Genomic DNA, 15,649 nt, shown 5'->3' with positions numbered 1-15,649 from the left:
TTCCCAGATTTTTATTTTGGATCCGCCACTGGAATAGGCCCTTGAGAAGAGGTGTTTATTAGAGGACCAATGTGATATGCAAGGAAATACAAAGATAGAGAATAGTTAATCAAACTTAATAATATAGTAGGATGGAAGGAGACTTAAAGGAACAATTAATGCAATGGAAGTGTTTATGCATGCACAGGTTAAGTAGATGATAGAAAGTAGTACGAAGTAATCTATTGTGGTAAATCTTGAGAGAGAGAGAGAGAGAGAGAGAGAGAGAGAGAGAGAATGCACAAGATCACGGTGACTCACCCCCCTAGCCCAGGTGGGGATGAAGTAAGGGTTCCTGCCGCTGTCGGTCACCATGACGGCAGTGATGTAGGAGATGAGAAGGAAGAGTAAACACACCACGATGGGCAGCACGTACAAAGACACGTACATTGGAATGCTCTGACATCTGTTACCCGCCAAGAATAAGGTCATGGCTGTCACCAAATCTGCCTAAAAGAAAAAGAAAAAAAAAGACTTGTTCAGAAGCGTCTCTTTATAATAAGACTAGGGTATTCCTGTGCCCACCTCGATCCACTTCTTTCGAAACGCTTTATCCTACAATTGAAACTTTAATGGTGTTTTTACAACTATAGTGACAGATAAACAGATTTTCTATATTATCATTAGAAGAAATAATCTTGAAAACTAGCTTATAAACTCTGAGGCCTTTGAAGATAGTCGTGGTGAGAGAACAAAGCGTTTCAGAATACGAGCTATTATTGTCGAATAACCAACTCTGGAAAGATGAATGGTGCTGGATTAACGATTGTATGTATGAAGTTATATCTATCTTCCCTGTGTGCTTACTGTCTCCAGCAGCTTAAGGATGGAGTGTGTGGAGGTGACAAACTCTTTCATGTCGCCCCACCTCATGGCTGCCTCGTTTTGGTTCAGATCGAGTCAAGAAGTGGACTTGTCAACTGCTACTTAGTAGGGACACGCTGCAGCCTGCCACACCATCACGAACTCACCCTTCATTCACACCTGCATGGAAAAGAGACAACACAGACACACATGTACACTCTCATTTATCGCTTTTTGCAACGTGTTAAGAAAAGATTGTGCGTTGCTTTGTTCATACTGCATTATCTTTGCTCAGTTTTCCATTTGTAGAAACAGAGATTATTCTTTTAACATATTCTGAAATATAGGCGATACTTTCATCTTCTCGATCCCTTATCACTGAATCACTGATGAAAGCAACTGCATGACTGCCCTATAGCTTCCATGCATTTCCATCTAATTTCTTCCATTCCTATCTCTTGCTTCTTCATTAATTCACTTTCCCTTCTCATCCCCATCCCTAGGCTAGGTGTGTGTGTGTGTGTGTGTGTGTGTGTGTGTGTAATTCACCTCGGTCGTCTGCTGGTCACCCAGCCAGTCTTCCCCATTACGGAGCGAGCTCAGAGCTCATAGACCAATCTTCGGGTAGGACTGAGACCACAACACACTCCACACACCGGGAAAGCGAGGCCACAACCCCTCGAGTTACATCCCGTACCTATTTACTGCTAGGTGAACAGGGGCCACACATTAAGAGGCTTGCCCATTTGCCTCGCCGCGCCGGGATTCGAGCGTCCTAACCACTACACTACGCGGTGTGTGTGTGTGTGTGTGTGTGTGTTTGCGGAAATAAGGGAATAAACATTTTACAAAGGACGAATCACGAATAAGAGGAGACGGGAATAAAGGAAGTGTACGTGTTATCATTTATTAAACTAAGGTAGAGGTCGAAAAATTGAATTAATTAAAAACATTGGTTAAATATCATATTGTCATCAACAATCAAAATATGAACTATCTAATACTGAAAAGTGTTGTCCTTGTGGACAACAACGCGAGGCGCGCTGTAGATGTAACGCGTGTAATATGATCCATAGTATATCATCCACTACATTCAAGCGATTTTAACTTTAATGGTAGGTGTATTTACTCGATGTTCTCACCTTAGGCTATTGCGCCTGCAGAGCCTCCTCCCAGCCAGTATGGGCAGGTGAAACTGACACGACAGATAAGATTTGTTAAGGATAAGATTTCTAATCTCTAGCTGACAAACACCATGGTACGGATCGATTTCGACATTATTACATTATCATTTCGTTATCTGAGCAGTACGTACTACAGCCCAGGGTCTATTAGTATTTAATCCTGCTACAGCCTGCATCTGTTGTAAAACGAGAGGGGGGAAGGAGATCTTATGTCTAACTTGGTAAAAAAAAAATTTCAGGCTAGAAAAGATGAGAGGCTAAGATGAAATTTCACACACACACACACACACACACACGTAAGGAAAGATTTCACTGGAGAAAGGCGGTTGGACGTTAACAAACTTAATTTGCCCAAGGTTATGCAGGCTTTTGTTAGTGATGAAGTCTAGACAGTGCTTATTGAGGAATAGTTGAGGCCACTGTGAACATCTGTCGTTGATAGGCGGCTGGAAAAAGTGATAAAGAAGACACCTGCGGATCCCTTCACCGGCCTATCATATTTGTTCATGTAAACCTATTGTAAAGCCTCACTACAAGCTACTTTTATCATCCAAAGTATTCACTTGCTTCCGTACCATTCTATCTTTGCGTGGAAACAGATATGCTACACTAGAGAAGGTACACGTGGCATGAAATTTACTTATATACGTAGATGAAAACCTGAACTAATCGATGAAAATGAAAACTCACTCTTATAAGGTCATGTAATAACATTAACCACCCAGTCAATGACGAATATGAAATTCAAGGGAAAGCATTTAAACTATTTTTCTTGTATTAAAAGAAGAAAATTAATGAACTCTTGACTCATGATGAGGGAGATATAAATTTAAAGAGGAAAATACATCGAGTGACATGTGGCAATGATAAACGCATGGCACGTTTATTTTCCTTTATTCCTGTCAATTTACCTTTCTAAAACAAGCGAGAGACACGCTGCAAAGATTAGTAAATGGATCTTCTTGCACCTCCGAGGTAAATACATAAAGTGGGTTAGGTTTAGATAAAAGTAAATATAATGATAAAACCGGTAAATCGATATCTATAGTATGAAGTCGTGGTCGTGGGGTAGACTCACGCAGAGCCCACCCCGGTACTCCGGAGCAGACGGCGACGAGCGCTCACCTTGTCTGGTAGGGAAGAACGGAGCACCGCTAAATTCCTTGAACATAATTATTTTGACAAATCACACAGCACGTAAGTATTTCATGAGTTAGAGTCTCACTTTAGCTATCTGCTGGACCCTTGGATGCTAGAATTAAGGTAGTTTCTATTGGAGTTTAGTGAGAAAGGCGGAAAAATGAGGCGTGCTTATTATAGCAAAGGATTGCATGGGCCAGCCTGTCAGGCGTGCTCGTGTCCCCCTCACTGATAGCAATGTGAAGGAAACCCTTTCTTCATTACGAACCTTAGTAACTGGCTCCTTCAACCTCATTTTAAGTCTGATTCATTATAATGTTAAGACTTTTTTTTCTTCTCACCAGAGTGAAACATGTTTGATTTAATGATTTTTGCTTTTATGGATAATGTAATAATGGCGTATCTCATAATTCTAAGTTATTCTAATGTTAAGTTTGAAGGACTAATTAATTCAGTCTTCATCTTCAGTCAAACATTATTTAGAGGAGCTCGTAGAGAGTGATAAGCTGCATTTATGTGGGTTTATCTCGTCACCAATAAAAGTTCACTTACATATTTCTTCATTTACCATCAAATATTCCTTTCCTAGCTTATTTTTTCTTCTAATTATTCATCATAATTCTTCTTTTTCTTAATCTTAATCCACTCCTTATCTTCTCCCGTTCTCCTCGGACTCTTCTCATCATCATCATCGATAACTCCCCCCGCCCCCCAACACACACACACACACACACACACGCCCGGTAGCTCAGTGGTTAGAGCGCTGGCTTCACAAGCCAGATGACCGGGGTTCGATTCCTCGGCCGGGTGGAGATATTTGGGTGTGTCTCCTTTCACGTGTAGCCCCTGTTCACCTAGCAGTGAGTAGGTACGGGATGTAAATCGAGGAGTTGTGACCTTGTTGTCCCGGTGTGTAGTGTGTGCCTGGTCTCAGACCTATCCCATGATCGGAAATAATGAGCTCTGAGCTCGTTCCGTAGGGTAACGTCTGGCTGTCTCGTCAGAGACTGCAGCAGATCAAACAGTGAATTACACTGTATGACGCAAGGCCTCCCTTAAGTCATCCGACAGGGCGGGAGGGGGGTCAAACAAGTTTTCCTGCAGCATGCACCGCCTGACACTCGAGCGAAGTTGCGCAAGGATGAGAGATTATTGTCTGTTTCTCATCTTTGAGTGTTGCGTGTGTTTGTTTTGTGCAGTCACGCGCGTTGTGGTTATGGCGCCATTGTCCAGTAAAAGTTAATATCTTTAATTGGTGGCTTTATTCCGAAACTGAGCCGCACCTCCATTGTTCCAAAAGCCTCGATCTAGTCAAAGTTACACGCGTTTTCTAGGGTGTTTTTACGGTTTCAGCGGCGGATGGATAGATTTTGCATTAAAGGAGAGAAAAAAAAAAAAAAAAAGTGGGCAGATAATTCTTATGGCCTTTGAAAATAGTTGTGGTGAGGGAGCGTAGCGTTTTAGATTGCAGGTAGAGACAATCGCTTTATTATCAGTTCTAAGCTCAGCAGTCTTGCAAGGCCATGTATGAAACTTAATGCTGTGATGTGTCTAGAATAATTTTTCCCTTTTTATTTCTCCGTGAATAAAAAAAAAAATACTGAAGAATGATAGATAAGTATATAATAATAGAGGTTCTGGGATATCTCTACTTAGAATTGCTACTCTTCTTTCAACCCCTCTTAATTTAAAACATAGAAATAGACAATATATTATTAAGTGAAATACTTTTTTTTTCCTAGGACAAATGAAGGCTGTATGCGAGAGATAGATAGATAGAGAGAGAGAGTTATGGAACTTTTATTGTAACATGTTGGATAAGCTTATCAGTTGTTTTTACCCAGGCCCTTAGGTCGTAGATGAAAGGAGGGCAAGGAAACCTATACTAGCTGATACAGGTGAATAGTCTTCAGAGAAAGAGAGAGAGACCATCAGAACTGATGTATAGGATGTATAGGCGCCTTTAGAAGAAGCTGGTTAATTAGATTCTTTAGAGTGACATAAATACAGAGAGAGAGAGAGAGAGAGAGAGAGAGAGAGCGCATAGCTGATATATAGACACATTTAGAAGAAGCATGGCTGATTAGATTCTTTAAGGGTGATATGGATACTAAGAGAGAGAGAGAGCATTTCAACCTGCTTTATTTTCCAACCAAATGGTAATCCAGCATCAAATTACATATTACATTACCTTCCCTCCCCTACCAGCTGTCATCTACTTCCTTTCACCATTTCCTCCTTGACCACCTTAATTACACTAGATTATGAGGGACATTTTATCTCCCCCCTCCTGATAGCCAGATGTGTATAAGTCATCTTTATGTGGGGTCTTACAGGTGGGTGTTACAGCTGTTAGACTCAACAGCCACATTCTCATCACAGCTGTGTCTTGGAGTTGCAGAATTCTCTATTTTTAACCTCATACACTTCTCTCTTTGATGGAAAATGTCTCAGTTCAGACATCACAACTTTTTATTACTTTATTTCTTACTTTTTAGATTTCATATCTCATTATGCTTTCCAGATTACTAAGGACTTGAATGGGATATTTACAGGTGTATTCTTGGCCTGCTGTGGTTATTATAATCTCAGTATGCTCTCTGGTTTGCCTATTTTAGTCACTACAGCTGTACTTTAGGCTTCATTCATTTCACTATGCTTCCCAGATTACTGTAGACCTGAATGGTTAAGTTACAGCTGTATTCAAGGCTTGTTGTGCCCATTATTATCTGTGACTTTTATATTTATATTTTATTAAGTTTTTGCTCTCTAGAGATCTTAGGTGTAGTTTGGGCCAGCTGAAGTTACAGTCATCCTAATAGTTATGTTTCCAGTTTATTAAATTTTGCATCTTGAAAAACTACAACTGTATTCTGGACCAATATAGTTCCCAGCTGTCATCTTATTTGGTGGGTGGATGCTGGACTATAAATATGGCTGTCACTAGGGACATACAATATTGATTATTGACATGTTGTATTTAACTAGTGTAAGCTTTCATATTCATCAAACACCCATCTTGTACATGTACATACATACATTCATATAGCAAGACTGTCTCCTCAAATATGGGGTAGCCAAGGCAAGACACAACCTCACATGCGTACTTGGCTCGAAACTGAGAAGGCCCGGGCTCAAGTCCCACACACACACACATTCACACAACTCTCTTAATTTTTTGGCTTCTGGCAGAAATCTAGATAAATTGCTCTAAACCAATTGCTTGACGGTAAATTGCACGAAACTAGGTGCTTGAAAAATAAATTCTTGAACCATCAATTACTCAAACAGTAAATTGCTCAAAATGCTTGGAAACACTTACCTTAGCAGTCAGTCTGAATTACCACACGGCGGCAGGACTACTCTCTGTAAGTGTGACTCCCAGTTTCTTCCCATAGCAACTACATATATTCATTGCCTTAATTGTTAATACTTGTCATTGGATTGTATGTTGTTGATGTACGTAAATTGGATTTAACAATAATAAAGCACCATAAAATTTTAATTACTTCCTTCAACCAGCTATTTCCTAACAATACTAATGATCATTTTCCTGATCATTAAATATTCATTTTTCTTATATTTCTGTTCTATTTTTATTTCAGTTATCTTGGAAATCTTGAGTCATACAGATGGATCTAACTTTTGTTGAGGGTGAAAAAGGAAGGAAAAAATTATGTTTGGATGGATATCTATATATTATGGACAAAACGATGACCAATAAGATTTAATGGAAATGTGAAATGTGTAAAAAAAAAGAAATGTTCAGCACGTGTTATCACTGTCAATGATAGCATCCTCAAACAAAGTGGGGATCACAATCATGCAGGAGATGTTGCTAAAATTGATGCCGCTAGAGCCATGAATAGAGTGAAAGAACATGCAACAAATAGTCAAGATACACCACATTATATTGTATCATGTGCTTCAATGGAAGTAAGTGATGCTGTAGCAGTGAAGCTCCCTTCATTATCATATATGAAAAGAACTATATGGAATAAAGGTGCAAGGGAAAATGCTGAACCTGCTTTATCTAAAGCTCTGGATCTTAACATCTTAGATGATCATTTACAAAAATCATCAGAGGAGATTCATTCTTTATTTATGACTTGTATATTATTTTTTGCAACCCAAAGCAATCTTGATATCTTAGCACATTCTGAGCACTGGTACACTGGTGAAATTTTTAAAACTTTGCCTTTGATATTTGGTCAACTGTATACAAAACATGGTGTGAAGTCAGGTAATATTACATCCATTGTATATAAATTTTTACTTAACAAAACCAAAGAAACATATAAGAGGTTCTTAAGGGCTTTTAAAGAAAAATCCCTGTATTCCAGCCATTGACAATGATTGATTTTGAACTTGTCATAGTTAAGGTTATAGAACAAGCATTTCCAGTGATTAACCCTTTCAGTACTGGAATGCACTTTTATCACAAATTTTAGGTGCGATTAGACGATTTTATTGACATTAGGAAGGGTCTATGGAGGTCAGAAGATTAATGGCCACAGTCTTCACTAGTTTATACCCCCATAAGTCTCTGAAGCTGTGTAAAATCGCCAAATAGTAAGCAGAATTAATATAAAAACGCGTCATGGTACTGAAGGGGTTAAGTATAGTGGGTATTTTTAAAGTTTCTGTCAAAGCATTTATAAAAAAAATTCAAGCAAGTAATGTACAACACCAATGCTGCATTTGCTCTTAAAGTTTTTCTCATATCTGTGTCAGCATTGATTCCTGTATCCAGTGTTGTGAAAACATTAAAATTTTGAGTTGAAAATAAAATTTTTCAGATAACTTGAAGTAGTGAATTATTTTAGAGATACGTGGGTTATGTGGGTGTATAGACACATTCATAGACGTGCTTCTTTGTTAAACATGAAATATGGAATGGTTTCCATAATATTGTAGAAGGAATGGCAAAAACAAATAGTACAATTGAAGGCTGGCACAGCAGTTTTGAACTTTGAATAGGTGCTCATCATCCGTCTATTTGGAAGGGGAGGGAACAAAGTTTACAAGAACTGCAAATACAACAATATGTAGGAGTAGTGAGTACATACAACTGGGACAGAAAAAGATACCATGACTGTGCAGTGTAATTAAAGAATATTGTATCAGACTAAGATGAAACAAACAATGTAGAAGAATATCTAAGAAGTGTTGCTTATAATATCTCATACTAAGAGTATATGAATATTGGCAGTGATACTTTTTTTTAATTTTAAGTATGAATAGAAATAAATATAATGAAAATGTGCGTGTTGTTATTTTAAAATACAATAAACTACGACAAAACAAAGAATGTAGGGTAATATTTAAGAAATGTTGTATAATAGAAATATACCGATTCTTAATTTTTTATTTCAATTAAAAATGATAAAGTATTTTTATATCTTGTTTTTAGTCATGTTTTGGTTGTTGTGTAATAGAAATGTACCTGTTCTTATCTTTAAGCATTCAATTAATACTAGTAATATTTTTGGATATTCTTTGGATAAAGTATAATGTAAATGTACCCATTTTCAAGTTTTAATTGTTCAGTTGACAATAATAAAATTATTTCATATCTTATATTGTAGATATTTCTTATTTTATTTTTTATACTTCTCATTAAACCACTATTTTCAAGCAATCTGCTTTTTAAGCAATTGATAATTTGCAGATCTATTTTTCAAGCAATTGATTTCAAGCAATTTACTTTCGCGCAGTCAATATTGACCAAATTTACTGGATACTCTCTGACAGAGAAGAAAAAATTACATTTCTTCCCTGCCTCTATGGAATTATCACTGACACAGCTGGGACATTAAGTGAATAACTAAAGTTCATCTCCTATCCACAGATCACAATGGCTAGTAACAGTGGCTATCTGAAAAATGATGAGACCTTCTCCACACGAGCCATTCATGAGGGAAATGAGCCGGAGCAATGGAATAGTTTGGCCGTGGTGCCACCCATCTCAATGGCCACCACCTTCAAACAGGATGGCCCAGCGGATTTCAAGGTGAGGATGGCCACCACTACAGTTCTGGTCTAATTAAATTGTGTCTCTTTCATTGTTGGTTTTTTCATTTCTCCTTAATTTTCTTCACTCATATTTAGCATGCCTTTTTTTTTTTTTTTTTTTTTTTTTTTTTAATGTGTGTGTGTGTGTGTGTGTGTGTGTGTGTGTCTGTGTGTGTGTGTGTGTGTTTTGATGATCCACACTTGTATTCAGTTTTGAGTATAGTTCTGGTCAAATTAAATAACCTATCCCACTCACTTGTACCATAGCTTGCATTTTTCCCACAAGCTTATACACTGAGATGACAACACTTACCTTTCCTTCACATGTGTATTGATGGTCACACCTGCTTTCAGTTCTTTGAGTATGGACGCTCAGGAAACCCAACCAGGGGCTGCTTGGAGACGTGCCTGGCCTCCATAGAAAATGGAAAGCATGGTGAGTCTGTGTGTCATCAGTGAACTGGTGTCCTTTGTGGTCTTTAGTTCATGTTATGTTGTCACCAGTACTGAGGATAGGAGGTACTGGTGACAACATGTAAGACTGACCAACTTCACTAGGAATCAAAACAAAGAAGTTAAGGTTATTATTATTATTATATATTAATAGGAAAGATGAACCTCTGCCTTATCTCATAACCCCAAATAAAAGTATGAATGAGAGGTGTAATATTGTAGAAGGTAGGCAAGGAAATTGAGATACCCCATAACTTGCTGGACAGTAGCACATGAAGCAGAAATATGTGTCTTTTCTTTGTCAGGACTTGCATTTGCCTCTGGTCTGGCTGCCACCACCACTATCACCCATCTGCTGTCTGCTGGTGACCACATTGTGTCCATGGATGACCTCTACGGTGGCACCAACAGATACTTCCGCACTGTTGCCTCTCGGTAGGTTTAGTTTGGCTCACATCCTCCCCTCCATCCTTCCTTTTATCTCTGTTTCCTTATTGTCTTCTTCCTCTTGTGATATCTATATTGTGTTTCTCCTCCAGTTTTCTTCCAGCTGTTTTTCTCCCTTGTGCTGTTGCCTCTCGGTTCATTTACTTTACTTCACACCCTCTTCTTTCATTCCTTTTATCTCTCTTTCCTTGTCTCCTTCCTCTGTGATTGTCTCTGTATTGTGTATCTCCTCCAGTCTCCTTATGTTGTTTCTCTCCATTGCATATTCCTGTGACTCATCATTGGCAACTCCACTGTAATCCCAACCCTTCATCTCACTCAGCCAGTTACACACATACTCACACAAACACATGCTTGCAGGATGGGCATGGAGATAGACTTTGTTGATGCTGTGGATGCCAAAAAAGTTGAGGCTGCCATGAAACCCAACACTAAGATGGTCTGGATTGAGACGCCCACCAATCCCACCTTAAAGATTGTGGACATCGCAGCAGTGGCAGCCATCGTAAAGAAGAAGAACGAGTGCTTCCTGGTGGTGGACAATACTTTCATGTCTCCTTACTTCCAGCGACCTCTTGACCTCGGCGCTGATCTGGTCATGTCCTCCGTCACCAAGTACATCAATGGACACACAGATGTCATCATGGGCAGCATCTGCACTAAGAGGTGAGGCAGAGAAGGAAGTTTAGCTTGGTAGTTATTTGTTTTGTGGATCACTTGTTTAAAATGTTTTTCTCCCATCAGGATTGCTTTCAGAGACCATATATATGAATAGTCAGGTTTTTATGGATGGTTTGCTTCACTGACTAGGCAGAATCCTTGCTTGACTGTTACTTAAATTATTAAAACATCTTTCAGAGTCTTGCTAACTTCCACTAGAGTCTGTATTAGAGATAAGGCACCAAAACATTTCAGTTCACCATCATTTTGTTACAGGATGAGAAATATTTCTTCTTTCCTGGATCATGTCTCATATATACGTCAGTAACTCCATCTTCAGTCACTTCATTTCTAATACTCACCTAAATATACCTCATTATCTCTTTCACCTTGAGTCACTTCACCTCTGATACTCACCCTCACTATCTCTTTCACCTTGAGTCACTTCACCACTAACATTCACACCTTCCCTTCACAGAGATGACCTGCATGAAAGGCTGCGTTTCCTGCAAAACGCTATTGGTCCCGTCCCGTCTCCCTTTGACTGCTACCTGGTGAACCGCTCTATCAAGACCTTGGCCTTGAGGATGGAGAAGCACATGCAGAATGGCTTAGCTGTGGCAAGGTTCCTCGAGAAGCATCCCTGTGTGGAGAAGGTGATCCACCCTGGCCTTCCTTCCCACCCACAGCATGAGGTTAGAATCTACAGGTTGTCTTTTCCATCTTTGTATTTTATCAGGCTGGCAGTCCCACATGGGGTGAATCATATAAGGCACCGTTCACTCACACAAGCCATTCACACTCCTATCAGATTGTCAGTGATTAGATTTAATTCCAACTTCCCAAATTTAGCATGTGTTTATTTTGAAGCATGAGGAATATGGTTTGATAGATGTTTAGTAATTGATTCTAAGCTTGTCTTTTTTAGTGAGCTTTCAGTAATGCATCTTTTGGAAAATAGATGGTGTATAGCTAGTAAGGGTTTATGGCCTGATTCCTTTGGTAAACTAGATGATAAGAAAAGCTTTATATTGTGTGTGTGCCTCAAAATACATATGCACATAGAACATTTTCCACTTAGTATAACTTGTACTTTCATCTCTGACAGTATCCACAAAAACCTATGTTGCATCCTGTATACTAGGCTAGGAGGTCCAATAAAGCACCACACACAGGCAAAGAGAGAGAAAAATAGACAGTAGATCAAAGCCAATTAACTCCTTTACTATAAGTTAGGTAGCACTGTATGTACATAAACTTTTGTCTAATAATCACTTGCTTGTCAGCTCTCCAAACGGCAATGCCATGGTCACTCTGGTATGCTGAGTTTCTACATCAAAGGCAACAACCTCGAGGTGTCCAAGAAATTCTTCAAGCAGCTCAAGGTCTTCACACTGGCCGAGAGTCTGGGAGGATATGAGAGTCTCTGTGAACTGCCGTAAGTATTGAGCTTCATCCAGAAATGTTGTGTGTTTATTTGGTCACTAATGGGTTACTTAGTACTGTTTACATTTACTTATTTCTAGGCAGGAGTTTGATTTTCAATCACTCAGTCACTCTCCTCTGACAAAACTATGCCAGCTGTTTAGATACTGTACCTTCAGGAATGTTACATATGCAAGTTTTTGTGTTTGCTAATGGCTACTTTTATATGTTATGCTTACCTAACAGGAGTCTGTGTTCCAATGGCTTCCCTTAGAAAGTACTAAGTTCTGTGTGAAAGTATATCTCAGTCTGCATGATTCATTCAGTAATGTTTGTGTCAAGTACTTACCTTGCTACTTATTAAAGGTCTGAGTACCAGTTGTCTTCTCTCAGGAACATCAAGTTTGCAATAAATTAAACAGATTCCCATAAGTACAAAATTGTAATCCATCTATCACTGGGCCATCCATTGTTTGCATCCAGCAAAACATTTCCCTGCCATTACTCTGTTTAGAATATGTACTGATGAGTGTGTTACTGCTGCAGGTCAGTGATGACCCACGCGTCGGTGCCCAAGGAGACGAGGGACAGGCTGGGCATCACAGACGGCCTGATCAGAGTGTCCTGTGGCCTGGAGGGTGCTGACGACCTCATCAAGGATCTCGACCAGGCACTCAGAGCTGTGGTGAGCCAATAAGCTGGTCGACATTATTTTCATGATAATATTTTTCTTCTCACCTTGTGTCTAATGTAGAAGAAAGTGTTTCCTTAGGGTTCATAGATAGCAAACTCATCAGTAATGTTTAAGATATAACCTTATATGAAGATGAATATATGTTTCTTTCCTTGCAGGTCTCTGTGTAGCCTCCCAGGTGTGATGTAGCAGCGAGAGGTGTGGTGTGCTGACAAGTGTGTTCTGTGTGTTCTGTGTTCCTGCAATCTGCACTGAGGCCTGAAGGCTGTGGTGGTGCTGCACTGTGCTATGCTAGACCAAAGCACCACTTGTCTGTCTGTCTGCCTGATGGTGCAAGTCTTTGGAAGTGTACTAATCTATAGTTTTAATTAATTCAGTATTTCAATATTCAGCTCATTCATGGAATTATTTATTGACAGGAGTAATGTTCAAGCCAAACAAGTGCACTTTTTTTTATATCTATCCAAGTGGTTTAAAATGACACTGAAATTGATTGCATTCATTATTTCAAGTTATTTAGCTGTGGAAGTTATTGAGTGAGCATGGGATGCTGCGGTGCTGTAGTGTCGTGTTCAAGCCAAACCAAGTCACCTGCTGCTGTCTGCCTGTGCAATTGACTGAAAGTACTAACATGTATTCTTCTTATTGATTATATTCAGTATTTCAAGTTATTTACCTTCTGAACTTTTATATTGAGTGTACACTGAAGCTGTAATGGTACAGGATTCAAGACAATCCAAGCCACCTGTCTGCTGTCAAGATGTTTGAAGGTACTACTAATATGTATTTTGATTAATTCAGTATTTCAGTTCCTTCATCTCTCACATGAAGCTATGAATAGAATTGTATACAGTGCCTAGATACTGTGTTATACTTGTTATTCCTTATATTTTGACATTTTTTTGTATGTATCAAATGTATGAAGAGTAACTGTGCAAATCAGATACATACTTATTTTAAGGTGAGACTAGTCAGTGGGAAAACAATGCATCTGTACCTTGAGCAGTAGATGTGGTTTTTGTTGGTGTTTACAGTATGATATGAATACATGAACATTCTGTAATATGCAGCATTACTGTAGCACACACACACACACACACACACACACACGTAGTGTAGTGGTTAGCACGCTCGACTCACACTCGAGAGGGTCCGGGTTCGAGTCCTGGAGGCGGCGAGGCAAATGGGCAAGCATCTTAATGTGTGGCCCCTGTTCACCTAGCAATAAATAGGTATGGGATGTAACTTGAGGGGTTGTGGCCTCGCTTTCCCGGTGTGTGGAGTGTGTTGTGGTCTCAGTCCAAGCCGAAGATCGGTCTATGAGCTCTGAGCTCGCTCCGTAATGGGGAAGACTGGCTGGGTGACCAGCAGGCGACCGAGGTGAATTACACACACACACACACGCGCGCACACACACACACACACACACACACACACACACACACACACACACACACACACACACACACACACACACATGAATAATACTATAGGTGCAAAAGTAGAACTTGTAAATTTAAATTGTTACTAGATTAAAACAAACACACACACACACACACACACACACACACACACACACACACACACACACACACACACACACACACACACACACACACACACACGGCATCGGCATAGTTTTAAAGAAAAATTGGATAAGTGGAGATGGGGCCACATGAGCGTAATGCCCAGGCCCTGTAAAACTACAATTAAGTAAATACAACTAGGTAAATACACACACACACACACACACACACACACACACACACACACACACACACACACACACACATGAATATACTGTACTATAGGTGCAAAAATAGAACTTAGAAATTTAAATTGTTACTAGATTAAACACACACACACACACACACACATGAATATACTGTACTATAGGTGCAAAAATAGAACTTAGAAATTTAAATTGTTACTAGATTAAACACACACACACACACTCACACACACACTGTGTCCTCTGGCTTCACAAGCCAGAGGACCGGGGTTCGATTCCCCGACCGAGTGGAGATATTTGGGTGTCTCCTTTCACGTGTAGCCCCTGTTCACCTAGCAGTGAGTAGGTACGGGATGTAAATCGAGGAGTTGTGACCTTGTTGTCCCGGTGTGTGGTGTGCCTGGTCTCAGACCTATCCCAAGATCGGAAATAATGAACTCTCAGCTCGTTCCGTAGGGTAACGTCTGGCTGTCTCGTCAGAGACTGCAGCAGATCAAACAGTGAATTACACACGTCAGTGGCTGAGACTGCAGCAGATCAAACAGTGAAACACACACACACACACACACACGTCAGTGGCTGAGACTGCAGCAGATCAAACAATGAAACACACACACTATATTTTTACATGAAGAATTGTAGCTGTTGGATAATCCTTAAGAAGACTATTAATGCTACCTTTGCCCATATTTAGCACTCCCCACTCACAGAATGCCCAACAGGGTAAACATCTAACTGTTGTCTGGTTACTAAAAGAGGGTACTGCATATTTGTCTTTTCTCTCTCCTGATCACAATTTATACTTTTAAGACCTGGCCTCAGTTTCACTTTTTATATTTGGTAAGAGTGGTACACTTAACACTTATGGACATAAGTCAGGGTGATGGCCATTGAAAAAAAAAAAAAATAAATAAAAAATGGAGGGGGGCAGGGCGAAAGCTCCACTCAAGACAACTTCAAGGAGCTGTGAAAGAGAATTATATAGACCACCTGCTAAAAGTGATTACATAGACCACATGCGAAAGAGAATTAAATATACCACCTGCTAAGGATAAT

The 15,649-nt window shown here is 39.6% G+C and overlaps 2 protein-coding genes across 4 annotated transcripts in view; one reads left to right on the top strand and one right to left on the bottom strand.

Annotated features, from left to right (window-relative positions):
* LOC123519464 overlaps positions 1–2,134 on the bottom strand; it is a 3,671-nt gene extending 1,537 nt beyond the window's left edge. The window contains exons 1-3 of the mRNA XM_045280773.1: positions 1,986–2,134; positions 847–1,023; positions 301–489 (exon numbers count right to left, since the gene is read on the bottom strand). Coding sequence (XP_045136708.1) covers positions 301–489; positions 847–912 — 255 coding nt within the window. The 5' untranslated portion in view covers positions 913–1,023; positions 1,986–2,134. The remainder of the gene's footprint in view (positions 1–300; positions 490–846; positions 1,024–1,985) is intronic.
* A 940-nt stretch (positions 2,135–3,074) lies between these two features.
* On the top strand, positions 3,075–13,720 carry LOC123519461 (cystathionine gamma-lyase-like). Of its 3 annotated transcripts, XM_045280769.1 has the most exons (10): positions 3,133–3,224; positions 6,773–7,103; positions 9,019–9,180; positions 9,537–9,618; positions 9,941–10,070; positions 10,443–10,748; positions 11,221–11,437; positions 12,029–12,180; positions 12,714–12,852; positions 13,020–13,720. In XM_045280769.1, exons 2-10 carry the CDS (start codon positions 7,029–7,031, stop codon positions 13,029–13,031), a joined length of 1,275 nt encoding a protein of 424 aa, XP_045136704.1. In that variant the 5' UTR covers positions 3,133–3,224; positions 6,773–7,028; the 3' UTR covers positions 13,032–13,720. The 3 variants fall into 3 exon arrangements, with proteins under 3 accessions (XP_045136705.1, XP_045136704.1, XP_045136706.1); XM_045280770.1 differs by lacking the exon at positions 6,773–7,103 and having other exon boundaries at positions 3,075–3,224; XM_045280771.1 differs by lacking the exons at positions 3,133–3,224; positions 6,773–7,103 and adding an exon at positions 6,370–6,535.
* The last annotated feature ends 1,929 nt before the right edge of the window (positions 13,721–15,649 follow it).

Source organism: Portunus trituberculatus, chromosome 45 (genome assembly GCF_017591435.1).
Source record: "Portunus trituberculatus isolate SZX2019 chromosome 45, ASM1759143v1, whole genome shotgun sequence".
Taxonomy (NCBI): domain Eukaryota; kingdom Metazoa; phylum Arthropoda; class Malacostraca; order Decapoda; family Portunidae; genus Portunus; species Portunus trituberculatus.
This window is presented reverse-complemented; position numbering and strand designations above follow the sequence as displayed.